Source organism: Cuculus canorus, chromosome 3, assembly GCF_017976375.1.
Source record: "Cuculus canorus isolate bCucCan1 chromosome 3, bCucCan1.pri, whole genome shotgun sequence".
Classification (NCBI taxonomy): Eukaryota; Metazoa; Chordata; class Aves; order Cuculiformes; family Cuculidae; genus Cuculus; species Cuculus canorus.
The window spans coordinates 63,820,184-63,837,053 of record NC_071403.1 but is presented as its reverse complement, the minus strand read 5'-3'; the positions used below and the strand labels follow the sequence as shown (position 1 = coordinate 63,837,053).

General features: G+C 35.4%; 1 protein-coding gene across 1 annotated transcript in view; it reads right to left on the bottom strand.

Annotated features, from left to right (window-relative positions):
• The window catches only part of RYR2 (ryanodine receptor 2), a 388,712-nt gene that overhangs the window by 107,971 nt on the left and 263,871 nt on the right, over positions 1–16,870 (bottom strand). Inside the window, exons 44-55 of the mRNA XM_054062870.1 lie at positions 16,315–16,418; positions 14,833–14,968; positions 13,960–14,146; positions 13,395–13,500; positions 12,675–12,795; positions 10,132–10,301; positions 9,219–9,439; positions 7,797–7,887; positions 4,234–4,374; positions 3,327–3,490; positions 1,079–1,157; positions 374–463 (exon numbers count right to left, since the gene is read on the bottom strand). Coding sequence (XP_053918845.1) covers positions 374–463; positions 1,079–1,157; positions 3,327–3,490; positions 4,234–4,374; positions 7,797–7,887; positions 9,219–9,439; positions 10,132–10,301; positions 12,675–12,795; positions 13,395–13,500; positions 13,960–14,146; positions 14,833–14,968; positions 16,315–16,418 — 1,610 coding nt within the window. The remainder of the gene's footprint in view (positions 1–373; positions 464–1,078; positions 1,158–3,326; positions 3,491–4,233; positions 4,375–7,796; positions 7,888–9,218; positions 9,440–10,131; positions 10,302–12,674; positions 12,796–13,394; positions 13,501–13,959; positions 14,147–14,832; positions 14,969–16,314; positions 16,419–16,870) is intronic.

The window sequence follows — 16,870 nt, the reverse complement described above, 5'->3', positions numbered from 1 at the left end:
TACTTCTCTGGACAACCTATTCTAATGCTTAAATTGTCAATAATAAAGTTCCCCAGCCTTATAATCACCTGTGGGAAGTTACTGTAAAAATACACTAGCAATATGACACTTAACTTTCACCAAAATTTATGCCATGTAAATTCAGCCACGAAAGAAAATAGATTGAGTGGTCTGTTTATTGTACAACAAAATCTTTCTATAATATCTCTTTTCAAGTTTTTGAGAACGGCAACAATCACACATCAGCTGATGTACTCTAAATGATTTTTTTAAAATGATTTTTTTTTAAGTGATGTAAACACAAAGTGAGATTCTCACAGTGAATGAAGCAATCTTTCAGTCACCCTGGATTAAGAATGGACAAATTCCTTACCTTTTCAGATAGTAACTTATATTGTTTCATCAATGGCTGCACTTTTGCAGATTCAGAATACGTTTCACCATATGTCCATCCATTGGCAAACTGAAAACAGTGAGCATAAGAGAGGAAAAAATGGAGAACAGCCAAAAAGTATGAAAAATACTATTTTTACAGTTGTAAAGAAGTGAACAATGCTTCTGCAGGGCTGTTTTCTTTAAATTAACCTTCTATTATATTCTCAACATCTTTCTCAACCAGTACTTATATTATCTAGACATAATGAAATTCAATATGTAGCATGCCATCTACATAAAGCTAACATTTCAATACATTTTTACTTTAGTTATACACAATAGAATACTGTTCTACAGTTGATGAACTATTGTTAATACTGGACAGGAACAGCACAAAGGAATAAGAACTCTAAAGAAATAGTTTTGGTTAAAAAACTTCAAATTTCAAGTCAATAAAATTTGTAAACGATTAGCACATATATTTACTTGAAAGTCAACACGAAAAATAATGAAATGATAAAACACTATTTTGAAATACGTATACTTTCTACCCAAACGTGCCTCAGTAAACTATAGGTTTATATCTTACCTACAGACCAACCTGCACCATTAGGAAAAATAATATCCACAGTAAAATATTTTAGAGATTAAATGGATTAAAAGAAAAATTCTGATTTTGAATTGACAAGAATACAGATTTTACCTTTTCCATCGACCATTTGTCATGAGAGTGTTCTGCATATTTGTTAATGAAATATTCTAGCTTTTCAGGGATTGTAATGCTGAAAGTTAAGAGAAAAATAACCATTACATCACATATGCTTAAATGTGAATGCTTTTGTTTTGACGAAAACTTTCAAACAAAGAATTAGTAGTGCTTACATCCATTCAAAGCATCTTACTGTGCTCTATTTCCTCACATACAGTTTGCTCCAAGTTCCAGTTAAATCAAGGAAAAAATATAAGTTGTTAATGGGCATTGAATGAGAACCACAGCTCCTATAGGAATTTTACTTCTTTGACGCACGTGTGAAGGGAAAAATCAAAAATTATACAAAAAAAATCATGCTTTTTTTCATAGATTTCTATTACTACCATTCATTTTCTTAAGCTTAAAGACATAACTACGACCCATAGTTTGAGAAACACAGTGGTAACTTATTGCATATGTCCCTTACAAACTATGTGCTAACAGTCCTTTTTGAAATACATCACCTACTTTATATAGATCTATAAATTTTATTATATGCTTGAAGCACTACAACTTCTGACAACTCAAAAGCTATATGCTCAAGGCTCTGTTTTCCAACACTCCAGTGAGTACCAAAAATACTAAAATCTTTATTAAAAATAGGAAAAACCTCACAAAAAAATAAATTACCTCTTCAATAGCTGTACAAGATAGTGCAAAAGTTTAAGATTTCTTAAGCAGCAAAGGAAAAGCAAACTGTCAAACAAGCACTAGAGACAGAATCCTCTTCCAAAAATAATTTATCAAATATCATATTTTTCTGCATCTACATTCTTACAAATGAAAGGTAATAATTGCTTCTTGATCACTTAGGAAGGAAGATTTTGCTATTTCATAAGACAAAGAATTTTGGCAGCAAAAGTGTTACAGTGCCATCTACTGCAAGATGTAGAAGAGTCTGGTTCTTAATCTCAGGTACAGGGAGGGAAAAAAGCAGAAATGTAAACCAAAATCACGTCAGAGTAAAAGTCTGCAAGAGCCTAATAACACACAGAGGCCAGAAAATATTCATCTAGCATCATCATCAAGTTTTCTTATTATTATTTGGAAGTGGGTATTTCAAGGGGATCTCTACTAACACTAGAATACTTTTAATAGTTTCATGCAATAAATTGACAAGTACAATGAGATCATATATTCTAGAGCTCCATATAATGGTCTAGGATGAGTAAACAATGAGGTGCGGGTTTTTCATGTTAAAAGAATATAGGATAGGTTGGAAGTGACACTGAAAAAAGTAGTGCTTTCTTTGTCTTCAATCATCAGAGAACTGTCAACTCCTATGGCGATGAGGTGACTGATGATTTAGGTAACGTTAAGATTTTCAGATACGTCCTGTCTAGCTACAATTTTGCTCTGAAATAACACTAGATGGAGTCATCTTTGATTAGTTAAACAGTAATATAATATCCTCACGAAATTATGTTAAATCTTCATATATCTTAAATACATCTTAGACAAATGAACTTTAATGGCCACTGATGTGATTTCTATATTCCAGTTGAGATTACAGCTTTTTCTACTGTTTTCAGCTGTGCATAAATGTACAAGCACACTGTAACAAAGGCATTGAACTACTGATGGCATTATGTGTTGTGAATGTTAATACAGACAGAAAGCTCACAAAGGCAACAGAAGCAAATGTCTCACAAGTAGCATTTTTCAAGATACAGTGCATAACCACACTGCTGTAAGACTATTCTACACAAAAGAGAATGGGACACTGTCTGTAGTCAAAAATCAGGGCACAGAAATCCCATTCAGATATCATCATCATTTTCTGTAGGTTCACTGTCATTCGCACACACTGGAGCTAGTGTCTTTGCACATGTTAATAACCCCAGGGATGATGTAGACGAGCCGACTTTTCTGCTCCTAAAATCATGCTGGTTTGTCTGCAGCACACATACAAAGGTAACTGGACAATTCTATCTGCAGGTTGAAAATGCATTTAATATGTTCTAGGTTGACCAAGAAATTAGTTATGTAACAGGATATTTATTGCTTTATATGATTTTAAGTACATATAAAAATCAGAAAATAAAATTATAAAGTTAAGGTTTAAATTTTATATAGAAGATAAACATTCAGAAGAGAATAAAAGCTGCAAGTTCACACTGTACCCAAAACCAGATTCCATCCCTCTTTTACACATTCATAATTTAAAAAAAACCTCTAGTTGCAACAAAATATTCCTTACTTTGACGTATCAACAGGCTGAGGATTAAAGTTCCCATCTGAATCCATTGAAGACTGTTTTTCCATCATATTGACATAATTTGATTCCATATAGTCTGGAGGTAAGGCTCCTGCAACTGCGCTCAAACAAGGCAAAGCCAATTTGAACAGTTCTTGTTCATACTTCTGTGGAATACACAGGGGATAGAAAGTGAGTAGTGAATGGAAGCTATCAACATCACTGCTGAAACTGAAACCAAGCAGTCACAGAACAGCTTTCCTTCTCAACGTGACACTGTTTTTTTTGTTCTGAAAAGAAACTGACTGTCCAAAGCACATACACTATAGATAAAGTTGTGTTCAAGTCTTGCTCTTGCTGAAGTAAATGAGAAAAATGCTGACTTTACTGGGAGCAATGCTGGGCATTTTTCAGATGTATGGGAAGAGAACATAGCACAGGAATGTGCATCACACTCCTAAATATCTAGATTTGAAATGAAACTCATGAAATTTTAAGCAGGTTGTTTAAAAATACTCACAGGATGAAGAACAAATACATACCAAGTTGTATTATCAATTTTTTGTCCACCAGAGGATCAAGTCAAGGGTGGTGAAACTACTACTAAGCGAAGCACCATGTTTTTGAGTTAAAGAAGGATAATGTGTGAGGAAGAAAAGTGCAGCTTCCAGTCACCTGTAGATGCCTGAATTGGGTTTTAGGGCTGTGAAGTGTATTTGACCTGTACAGATACACCTCAACATCACCTTATTAGCTATATATATATATATACTTTTTTTTAATCAGCAGAAAAAATAGTATACTTGCATTATATTAGTGTTGATAAAACCTCACTAAAAATGACGGATTAAAGAAAAAAGGTTACACAGTAAGGTTTTTACAGTAATAGCCGGATATTAAAATTAATTACCTTTTGAGACAGAGCATCAAAAATACCCCAGAACAACTTTCTGGATAAATGGAGTTCTTCTTCCGAGGCAGCGCCAAAGTTACCCCATCCACCTGGCAAACAATAATACTTCCAGCATCTTTCATAATGATTTGTCAGCAACTAAAACAGAACATATTTTGAAATCAAATAAAATACAACTGTTGATGTTCTTCCATTCTGGCACTTGACCACTACACAGACACTGTCAGAAAAAAATTTAACTTTTATCAAGACACCATGTTGTGTATCTGTTCTTTAAATCATATTTAACATGTGGATATTAACAAAGAATGAGCAGTGGTTTTCTTTTAACATTAGTGGCATATGCAAAAAGCATTTGACAGAAGATAATTTTCCCTAACACCACAACAAATTTGACAGCTCAGTTGAAAAAAATAATTCACCTCCATGTGTGTGTCTGTGTTCCAAACATTGCTGGTTGGTGGGTAAGGTGATAGAAGCATGTTTTCACCCAGTTCTCAATTACTATACACATGTAAGAGAGCTATTGAACAGTAACTTCCAGAGTGACTCCTCTCTTCTGTGAGCTGTAAAATCTGCCAACAGCCTACTCTCCTGCCTTATATTGGCAGAGAGATATTATATTGGCATAATTGGCAGAGTACCTTTATCCTCCCTCCCTCTATTTCATGAAATACGTATTTCAGGGATACTTCCTTAAGTGGTTACAAAATTCCAAGTTATCAGGGAGTCAGATTGTGCAAGGACCTGCTCCTGGGTATTTGACAAAATAAAACATCACAGATTTTCCACCTAATGTGTCCTTTATGTCCCCAGGTCACAGACAGGTAAAGGCAATCCCAATCAACATATTTCTGGCAATAGTAAAGCATGAAAACCTAGTCCTACTGAGGAACAGATTTTCCTAAGGCACAGAATGATCCTTCCAAAAATTTTAATTCAGAGTTTATTTTAACAGTACTTCAGAGAAAAAGAGAATTGTTTCAACATCACTTTGTAAAGTATGTCGGCAGAATATTGCAAGTCACAGTCAGTAAAGAGCTGACGGGATATCCTTTTTACTAGTCAGTACAAATGGCAAGATGGAAAAATGCAGATATTCATAACATAAATGTGCAGAAATAAAGACAGGCCATTCATATAATGCATTTGTACATCTTCAGATTTAAATAATTTATTATTATCTATTTACTATTTAAATTGTCAGATTATCAAAGAGAAAAGGGAGGAAAGAATTTACATGCATATATAATGTAAAAAGATAAAAGTTTTATTATTCACACAGAACCATAAGTGCATCAGAAAGATGGACTGTAAGAGTCTAAGATGCATTTGAAAATGTTTTTTTCTTTCAAAGTAAATTGTTACACAATGGCCCAACTTCAGATTTGCTTTTGAACAACGTGTTACTATATATGTATATATTTTTAAATCTAGTCAAGATTAAAGGCAAATTGACTCTTACAGAAGTCCCTGATGAAGCACTGAATATGATTTCAGAGGAAGTAAAACCAAGGTGGCCTCATTCTAGAAAATTACACAGGACAAGATTCATGTATTTGAATTCACATGCTGCCTAAACTGAGGTAATTTTTAACTGAAGAAACAAGTAAGTAGATAGCACTCTATTCTGATTTAGCCTTCATGATTTCCTCCTCTCTCTCCATTCAAACTTATGTTTTCAGATGGACATTTAACTTGTAGCTGTCTCTCTAGACTACTGTAAGCTGCTTGCTAGGACAAGGCCATAAGGAATATGCACAGTAGTTTCAAATCAGAAACACATTAGTAGATATAAGTAGGTGCCCCTCATTAAATCACTGAGAATCAGTTTACTGTCAGTGAAATCTTTGAAAAGTTCTAGTTCTGTCTTGAGATAAAGAGATTTCCACAAAAAGCTCCTACAATTTGTTTAGGTATTAATGGACATCATCTACCTACGTCAACACCACGGTTCTCTTCTTATCTGTATTATCCCAAAGCCTGACTTTCCAAAAGGATCTAATTATTATTGACTTCCTGTTCAGTTCAGCAATACGGGAAAGTCACTATAGTTGTGACTCTCAGGATCAGAAATCCTGTTGTCCCAGATGAAGGGACCTCAGGAAGCTGTGGCTGTTCTTTCCCCCACAAAAAACTGAAGAATCATAGCCAAACAGGGAGTGTTAAGTTACTATTTAGTTTTCACAGCACATAAAACTGTCATAATGCATTAGAAAGATCCCCTCCAGGGCAGTATATGAAATTATCAACTGTTTTCTCACAGATAGGCATTAAAGAATGGCTCCTCCAACATCTTTAGTTTGACTCAGTACTTCTTAGAGGACATAACCAAACTATGAAGTCCTTGGCAGGGGAAAGATCATGCAGCAGGCCCTGGCTTTGAGACTAATGATTTAAATTCCTCATCCGAGGTCAAAGACCATAATCTGACTTATAGAAGCCTGTGGAATGCTGAGGAATCTTTGGGCAAACAAATCACAGGTAAAATGTAATTAATCCTGATATGTGGCTTTTAAAGCATAAAGAAATAGGAAACAAGAAAAGATTAAGTATCTCCTTCAAAGTTGTGGTGGGAAATCATTAAAAAGAACTGCTGAAAAACAGCAGTAGGTAAGGTGGGATATTATACACTTCTTAGAACTGCTGATGAAATCTAACGAATCTTGAAGGAATGTGTCATCTCACAAAGGGAAAAACATTTTTCTTGTGCATTAGGAAGCAAAATCAAAAAATACGGAGAACCTTTATGAGCTGAAAAAAAAAAAACGTGTTGCTTAGATTTGCAAGCAGAAACCACAGAAAAAGATTTTATTTTCCAAGCAGGGAAAAGCAACAGAGGGTAGAAATATATAGGGAACTATAGTGAAGTATAGCGACCTTCCAGTACCTGAAGGGGGCCTACAGGAAAGCTGGAGAGGGGTTTTTCATAAAGGCTTGTGAGGATAGGACCGGGGGAACGGATACAAACTGGAGAGAGGCAGATTTAGACTAGACATTAGGAAGAACTTCTTCACTATGAGAGTGGTGAGACACTTGAACAGGTACGGGATGCCCCATCCCTGGAGATGTTCAAGGTCAGGTTGGATAGGGCCTTGGGCAGCCTGGTCTAGTGGGAGGTGTCCCTGCCCATGGCAGGGGGGTTTAGAACTAGATGAGCTTTAAGGTCCCTTCCAACCCCTAGTATACTATGACTTTATGATTCTATGATTCTATGAAATAAGGGTAAATAAACCTAAACTATCAGTTGCTGCCTTCCTTCGTTCACTGGGTTCTGCTCCTAAGAGGTTTTCTATTGTGTTTCCATATGGGCTTAAAAAAAGAGAGATGATTAAAGGAGAAAACATGACACATGGACTTCATAATTCCATATGGATGGATGTAAATTACACTGCATTCCTGCTGAAACAGCAATTTAAGAACTATGGTCTCACATTATTGCAGACTGGAGATAAGGTAACAAAGAAGACAGAGAATATTCTTCATGCAGGTATTTTCTGCTGCATTTTGTTACAAGGAATGCTGTTGAATATTATGAATGCTGTAAAATATACTTTTACCTTGAGAGGCATCTTTGCATGTTCATTTAATAGAGGAACATCAAATACTAATCTCCTTAGCAAATGCTGCATCATGGAAGGCCGCAATTGCCTAAAAGCAGATAAACCATTTCAAAAGCATGTATCAGCATAGTTTCATGGAAATAATTAACAAATACATGAAAGCAACTTGTCAGTTCTATGACATTATAATTATTTAAATTTGTAAAGTAATAGGATTTTGCTTGTGACACTAAATTACATGTGTCAAAAGAAAGCAAATAAGTGCCTACTGAAGTAAACATTTTGAACAAGCCGCAAATCAAATCTTTAAAGAAGGAGAGTCACTATCTCACCTACAGACAGAGAAAAATAGGGAAATACTGAATTTTGATATTGTATATTATGATTACCATGCCTATGAGAAAAGGCTCTAAGTTAATTTCTTGTAATATATCACAATGGCTTTTAAAATATCCTAGCAGCTAATAAAGGCCTTAGAGCATTAACTCTTTGGATGTACTAAACAAGACACGCAGCAGTGGCCACAAAGTAGAAGAACAGAAGAAATAAGTATAGTGTGTGTGTTAGAATGGCATGGACTTTAAACCTTTCCAGACAAAAAGCAATCAGAGGGCCATTTTTTTGGTTCTTATCAAGGCTATATATATATATATATATATATATAAAATGATCAGTGTGGTACATCTTTTTAAGGAAATGCCATACAGTACTTTTTCACAGTACTATAATACATCTGTCTGTCATTTCTGAACACATTTCCATATTACACAAAAAAAGATGAAATATTAAAAAACCTCCATTGATTTTAAAGGCTAAATGTTCCTAACTTTTAACTAGAAACTGAATTTGTAAGTTCCTAGTCAACTTCTGATAATTGAGTTTGTAGTCTTATAAAAACATGAGTAATAATCAAGTGGGTTTGAGATTGCTGATACCCAGACAAAATTTGTTCTGTAGGTGTCAGTAATGAGGTATAACATCAATAGTCATTGATTAGGTTTTCAAATTTATAACAACATAAATAAACATCTCCATAGAGCTGTATAATCTACTGATCATTGACCATACTGCCAATCCATACTGTTAAAAGTATGTAAATAGCACTTCAGTGTATGCAAAATTCCACATTTCCAGAGCTTTGTCTTTTTGCAGTATGTCCTCTTAGGTACTCCCCAAATTTTTAATTTTAAAAACTTGGTAAGAGCAATGTGAGTGAGGACTGCACATGAGTGATTAATAATGTTGCAAATTGAATACAGTCTACTTAAAAATATTACAATAATCTGCCACAAAAAAAAACGAACAAACAACTTTAACTTCATTATATTCCTGATGGCATAGTTCTGTGTTCCTGTTTTATAAATATCATAGCCTACTTTATCAATAAGCATTCCTGCACAGCCAGAAGTATTTTCTTACCCACAGATAGACAGCAAACACTCTTCAATAGAATCTCGCTGAGCTTTGGTAAGAGAGCATCCCTTTGAGAGTCTGTACACAGTATGTAACAAGGAATCGATAAGTGAAGCGTGGTGCTCTGTGCCAGCGAAAAGAGGAGCACATCTAGTCAATAGTGGCAAGACTGCTGTGCAGAGGTATCGATTCAGAGCCAAAGCCATATCTGTAGCACTTAAAGCAGCCTATTAATTAAATAGGAGAGAAATTAGAGTTGTCTCATCAACGCTGTTACAAATGAAAATAACTTCTTGTTCATTTGTTTGTTTGTTTTTTCTCTTTCTTAAATAACAACATAATTATTTTTGTATTAACATAAAAGGTCAATTAGAGAAATAAAAGTCTTAGCCCTCATATAAGCTCTCTAAATCTGATCCTTCTGGATCAAACCAGCAAGAAAAATCCAATGCAAATAAAACTCACAAGAAAAAAAAAGGCAGTAATTTTTAGGTGGAATTACAACAAAAATATAGTGATTTCCTAAGCAGCAATGTAGGTGTGTCCCTAACAAATGCATGTAGACTAACACTTTCTGTATATCTCTGGAAACAGCCTGTCAGTTATATGCTTCACTGGCAGCTTATGTGATTTTGATTCCACAGCACAAGCTCAGAAAATCCCCTGGGGAAAGGCGTTCTATCTTTTACGGATATTGGTATCAATGGGGGCTCTTTATAAGGTAAACATTATTCTGAAGAATGCTCTTTCACTGTTCTTCAAGTATCCTCAAAGCTCAGCAGCAACAGGCAGCACATCCAGCATTTGAAAAATGCAGAAGACAACATGAAGAAATAAAGAAATATTTTCGAGTGATATAAAATGCTGCAGTGTTCATTAAGATGACACAACCAAACTAATGACAGACTTGAACTCTTACTGTATCTAAAGAAGCAGCAGCACGAAGATCTGGCAGAAAGCCAACTTCAAGAAGGTGTAGAAGAAAATCCTGGTCCTCAATTCCATAGACCCTGTCAAGGAACAAAACCATGGCTGCCTTGTGATCTGGGCAAAACCCCGCAGACATGTCAGGTTCCACCACAGTACCATCTAAAAAGAAGAAATAAGACTTCAATGACAAGGATCATTCTTCACCAGCACACTAGGCAGTCATTCTACTATTTGTCAGACATTTTTGGTCTCTGTTAATATCTAAGCATCTTCCCCATGGTTCTGTTACACAAAGGCAGCATATTTGTAGTTAACTGAAAAAGAATGCATGAGGTGAATTCTAGTCAGATATAACTCAAAGTCCATACGTGCTTTTCTGTTCATTCTTTGCGTATTAAGAGTTTCTTGTCAATTGATAGTCTAATATGATAAGTACCCAAAACACACTAACTCATCTACATAACTACCTAGTTCTCAGAGGAGCAGACAGAAAGTGCAAACCACAATTCTACATCGAATACCCCAGAAATGTAGCAGTGGTGATCGTATCTGTAATGTACGACAATGAATTAAGATTATGCTAAAAAGTCCTCTGTGTCTGAGAACTTCCAAAATATCTGAAAGGAATTAATTGAAATATTTTTAAATTTTGATACTTTTGTTTTCAAAATCAAACAAACAATTCTTTATCTATGAGCTATAGTTTGTGCTATATGCTATATACGAGACTGAGATATCACCTACAGAACTACTACTACTTGGAATATAAATAAAAGTGGTGTAATAGGATGATTTATCTTTATCTCTACTACCGTAATTTATTTGGCATTCTTGTGCTGTAAGCCCCGAGACAATCCATGTTGCAATTATAATGTTCTCTCTCTGGATACCAAAAATAGCAGATGTAATTCCCTTTCCTTTTACATTGATGCTCAAATATTTCCCACTATTGCAATAAGTTCCATGTAGCCAGAAAACACCTATAACTTCACTATAGTTGCTGAAGAACAACTCTATTGTCTTAGAAGTAATTGATAGGGTTATAACAGCAAAAGCTAAGGATTATGTTATGAAGAAAAGAGACAAATTTTAAAAAAAAAAAATTATTAAAAAATAGAAAGTATGCATTTTTAAACTTCTTTTAAAAGTTGTAATAGACTTTCATGATGCAATTTAAATCACTGGGAATTACATCAGTGATTTAAGTGCACACAGAATTATTGCCTATAGCCTGTGGAAAAAAAACCCTGAAACATCCAGGTCAATGAACAGCAAAATGGAGACCAGGGCAGTATAACCCCTCCCACTGCAGAGGAAGATCAAGTTCATGACCACCTGAGGAACCTGAACAAATATAAGTCTGTGGGACCTGATGAGATGCATCCCAGAGTCCTGAGGGAACTAGCTGATGTGGTGGCCAAGCCATTCTCCATGGTATTTGAAAAGTTATGGCAGTCAGGAGAAGTTCCTGGTGACTGGAAGAAGGGTAACATTGTCCCCATTTTTAAAAAGGGTAGAAAAGATGACCCTGGGAACTATCAACCTGTCAGCCTCACCTCTGTGCCTGAGAAAATCATGGAACAGATCCTTCTAGAAGCTATGCTAAAGCACATGGAGGGCAGGAGGCAATTAGTGGCAGCCAGCATGGCTTCATCAAGGGCAAGTCCTGTCTGACCAACCTAGTGGCTTTCTATGATGGGGTGACCACATCAGTGGACACAGGAAAAGCAATGGATGTAATCTACCTGCATTTCTGTAAAGCTTTTGACACAGTCCCCCACAATATCCTTCTCTCTAAATTGGACAGATATGGATTTGACGGGTGGACTGTTCAGTGGACAAGGAATTGGTTGGACGGTCACATTCAGGGACCAGTGGTCAACGAGTCAATGTCCAGATGGAGATTCATGAAAAGCAGTGTCCCTCAGGGGTCCATAATGGGACCAGTGCCATTTAGTATCTTCAGCAATGATACAGAGAGTGAGAGAGAGTGCACCCTCAGCAAGTTTGTAGATGACACCAAGCTGAGTGCAGTTGCCACACCAGAAGGATGGGATGTCATCCAGAGGGATCCAGACAAGCCAGAAAAGTGCGCCTGTGTGAACCTCATGAGGTTCAACAAGGCCAAACTGGAAGGGGGAAGATTTAGATTAGACATTAAGAAGAAATTGTTCGTGATGAGGGTGGTGAGACACTGGAACAGGCTGCCCAGGGAAGCTGTGGATGCTCCACCCCTGGAGGTGTTTGAGGCCATGTTGGATGGGGCTTTGAGCAGCCTGTTCTAATGGGAGGTGTCCCTGTCCACGGAAGAGGGGTTTGAACTAGATGATCTTTAATGTCCCTTCCAACCCAAAACAGTCTATGATTCTATCATCTGAATTATACGTGACTTCTCTTCTGATTCACACAATAAATAGTTTAATTTCTACAACATTTTAAAATACTAAGAGGAGAATAAGTATCAATACGTGGTTAAATTACAAAACACAAGAATGAGATAGAAGGAAAAAAAGAGTAGAATAAACATCTTACCTTTAGCTATGGTTGGCATGTGGAAAGGAATACTAATTACTCCCACCAAATCTTCCAGTGGAATCAAAGACCGTAGAATTGATCTGATTCTAATGGCTTCCCCTTTACCAGCATGGATTAGCTAACGAAAAAAATCAAATACAAAATTAAGAAAGTCTTCTTTTTATCTTCTGTAAGTGTTCATGCGTTCATGCTCTGGAAGCTTCCTGAACTTGATACATAAGAATGACTGCTCTCAAAATCGTATTATAATACATAATGTAAATTTCATGCAATCTATGTTTATTTGCTGTATTTTGGATGCAAATGTGCAAAGTCTACAAATCTAGATGTTTGGTTATAAAATAAGACTAAGCCCATTTTCAGAATGGAATGTTAGGTAAAATAGGTGAACAAAGCATTAAAATTGGGGGAGGAGAAGCAAAAGCAGATTTTCAGATGAAGAAAAGCTATATTTTCTGTACTTCCCAAATAACAATACTTTCAGGTATGCCAGTTGCTCTGGTTTTGTTTAAAAAAATGCAGTGAAACAGGAACAGTTTACAGAAATTCCTTGCACATTATCAAATGAACACCTTATTCATTAAGATACTAAGTAACAATACCCCTGTTTTAATACTTGATAACGTGTTACTGTGAAAAAGCCAAACAGCAATCCACCAAACAGTCAGTAAAACTACTATGCCTTTATCTTCCAAATCATGAAGACATAAAACTTACATGCATTTCAGGGGCACAACGTCCTAAGAGATCAATCAAAGCAGCATAAAAGGTCATGATTGCATTTCCCATGTGAATAGTGTCATCTTCTTGTTCTTCTATTTCTCTGTAATTAGTTAAACGTTCAAAATACAAGTTTTTACATCAGGAGCGAATGAAGAAAATCTGCTCATAGGTGTAACAGCTTACAGGCAGCGACTTCATGTTAACCAGAGAACTTTTAGCAGACTAACACAGAATGGAACTCTACCCTAAAAGATTGCAGTTACCATTTTGTAAATTATAAATTACCACTTATCTGTCTCATTTTGCATCAGGGTACTGATTCTTAACTGACAAAGAACAAACAGAATTCTAAAGAGGATTTAATATTTAGAGAGAGTTACTTAAATTCATAGTGCAGGGGACCCACTATTTAGCAGGAGACAAATCTCTAGCCTCCACAGAATCTAAGGAAGAATTCAGTTGATAATTCACATGTTAAAACAAACAAGTCATTTCATGACTAAGAATATTAAAAAAATAAACAAAAATATGACAATGTAAGAAATTCCACTGCACCTACAGGGTTTTACTAGATCCATTACTTGGGGAAGCTCCATCTCTTGTCGGATCTTCTGATATTTGTATCGCTTCTTCCATGGCAGCAAGTAACCCATTGCCTCCTTCTCCTCTTAAAGCTGGACCAAAGCACTCAGGTCGACGAATAAGCAGTCTGACTACAACATTAGCATTCTCCTCCACACTCTCTCCTACCACATAGAACAAATATCAAGATTTAAGCTTACACTAAGAATATATAATCAGAAAAAGGTACAAGAAAGTGCAGAATGTATGCACCAGTAAATAATTTTACCTAAAAAACTTTAAATATGATAACAGTTACATAAGCACACATACTCTTCTATCAGTATAAAAAAGCTACGAAATAAAATGTGATTTAATTAAAATTTAAATAGAGACAAATAATATAATATGTATCCTATGTAATAAAGGATATTTAAAGCATCACTGAAGCTATTAATTTGTAGTGAAGATTCACAGTTGAGTGAGAGAGTTAATGAGGGGACCAGTATAGCTGCAAAACACTAAAACTGGACTATCTAAATCTTCATCAAAAGATAAGGGTTTTGCTCTACATTTACCATGAGTTTTAACATAAAAAGATCTAGGACTCTTCATTCTACTTCCAAAGGGGATATAGGCATTTCAAAGATTAAAGATGAATCTAAAAAATAAGGCATAGGCTCACAGGACCTTATAAGACTTGTGCAATGAGCACCTAAGTAAGTTACCATGTCTTGCATGATTCTACTCTTTCTGCAACTTGTCCTTTAAATTTATGGTAACTTATCAAGTAGGCTTGTATTACTATTTTATGTTACAAACTTATTTGAACATTAGAGAAAGTTATAAAATATACAGGCTTCCACTCTACCATTGCAAAAAACAGCAAAACGAAGAAAATCCAAATATCGTTCTCCTTCAACTGGATTCCATCCTATGTCTGGGTAGCCTTTAGAAATCAACAAAGGACAACTCTGCAATCCACATCCAGCCAAGTAGCGAACCACCTAAAAGCAAAGTAAGATGAAAAAAAAGATATTAATTGTGAGAAGTAAGAGGAGTTCAGTTTCAAAGGGAAGCATCTTCATAAGTTGTCTCAGATACGGTGTCCACATTGTGTTATCACTGACAAAAACATATATTTCGGGCAAATCATAGAAGTAGACTCTTAGTTCACTTTCCAAGTCTTTTACCACTTCTGCCATGAACTGCAAGACCTTACTTACATCAATTCTGTTCTTCCTCTCTATAAATCACAGCTTTGCTATATATTTCTCACTTGTTTTGCAACACTGAATGTTATAAATGAGGCAGTTTTGTAATATTCCCCAACTACATGCTATCCGTATTTGAAAACACATCTTCTAATATAACTATATAACTTTAAAACTCCCAGGTCTAGTCTTTTATTTTAAGCTTTTCTTTTCACTTGCCTTTTTTCTTCTGTTCTTTCTAAACACACGGTAGTAACAATCCCTGTAATTCAGACATACAGCCTCAGTATTTTTCAGTTGGCTCTTTTCTTTCTCAATTGAAAGAATTGTAAGCATAGCCTTTAACCAGTTCAGACAGCTTCTTTTTGCTGACCATTTCAAAGAACAATAAAGGTAAAAATGTCCTTTTAAACACATATGCTCCATCTTCCTGTTCCAGGAAGGGATCACTTACACTTATATTAGTCCTGACAGATGCTTTTCTATGAAGGTTATATGATCTCCATAATTAAAGGTCTTCACGAACAAATTGGACAATGTATTCTACTGCTTTACTTTTCATTAGAAAGTGTTCTTTAATGTCTATCTTGAATCTGATTTCCCATTAATTAAGCTGCTTTTCTTATCCACCACTGACACAGGAACCATTATTCTATTCCTTCTTGCAGTAGCAATTTACACATTCTACAAAACTGTCACATGCTCTCTTGACGTTTGTATTATTTTGTCTAATTAATCCACGTCCTTCAATCTTTTCTGAAGCAGGTTTAAATGTTAAGAAAAAATATAAAGATATAGACAGATATCTCTACAAAAATTTGTCATAAATTCTCATTAGTTTTCACAAGGCTCGTAGAAACACCTATTGCATCATGCTGCCACTGCATGTCACCATCACTATCAAAACAGAAAAACAAATAAAGATTTTAGCAATGAAATTTTGGTGTGTGTGTGGACTCCACTATTCCTGAAGTAAGAGCTGCCCTTGAGGCAATTCATTTTGATTAACTTTGTGTATGTAATAACTCTAAACTCAGTTTAACTATCCAGACCACCAGCAGAAAGAACAATCAGATCGAAACAGGAATCTTCCACTCTCTACAGGGGGGAAAAAAATCCTTGATAAAGAAGCCACCAACCTTCTCCAGATCAGGCTCCCTTAAAGCTAGCGCAAGTTCATTGTTATCCATCACAGAGGCTGCTGCAACATCTAAAGGAGTTGATCCTCGCATAGAAGGAGAGGCTGTTAAAATAACATTTTGTTTTAACATCAACTTAAAAACCAACAAATTCATAGGAAATGTATAACAACATTTTTAATCAAATATATTTTGTCAGTAGTTGGCACATGATTATAGGCATGCAATTTATACCATTCTGTTTATAATAAATTGCCATCCACTCGCATGAAATATGAAATCAAAATACAATGTAGATGTTCAAGCTAGAAACAACTTTTCTTCCAAACTCCTATTCTCATCACATGCTCTGTTTTAAGACCTCATGAATTCTAATTTTCCTAACTGACACAATGTTGTTTTGAGGAAAAGGTAGCAGGGATCTAAAACACTGACATTTTATCGAACATCGTGAAATACAAAATGTCTTTAAGCTTTAAAATATAAGATTATGTTATTTATTTCTTTTAAAAAGGCAGTCATTATAGCATTAGAAAAAGCTACAGTTTTCATATTA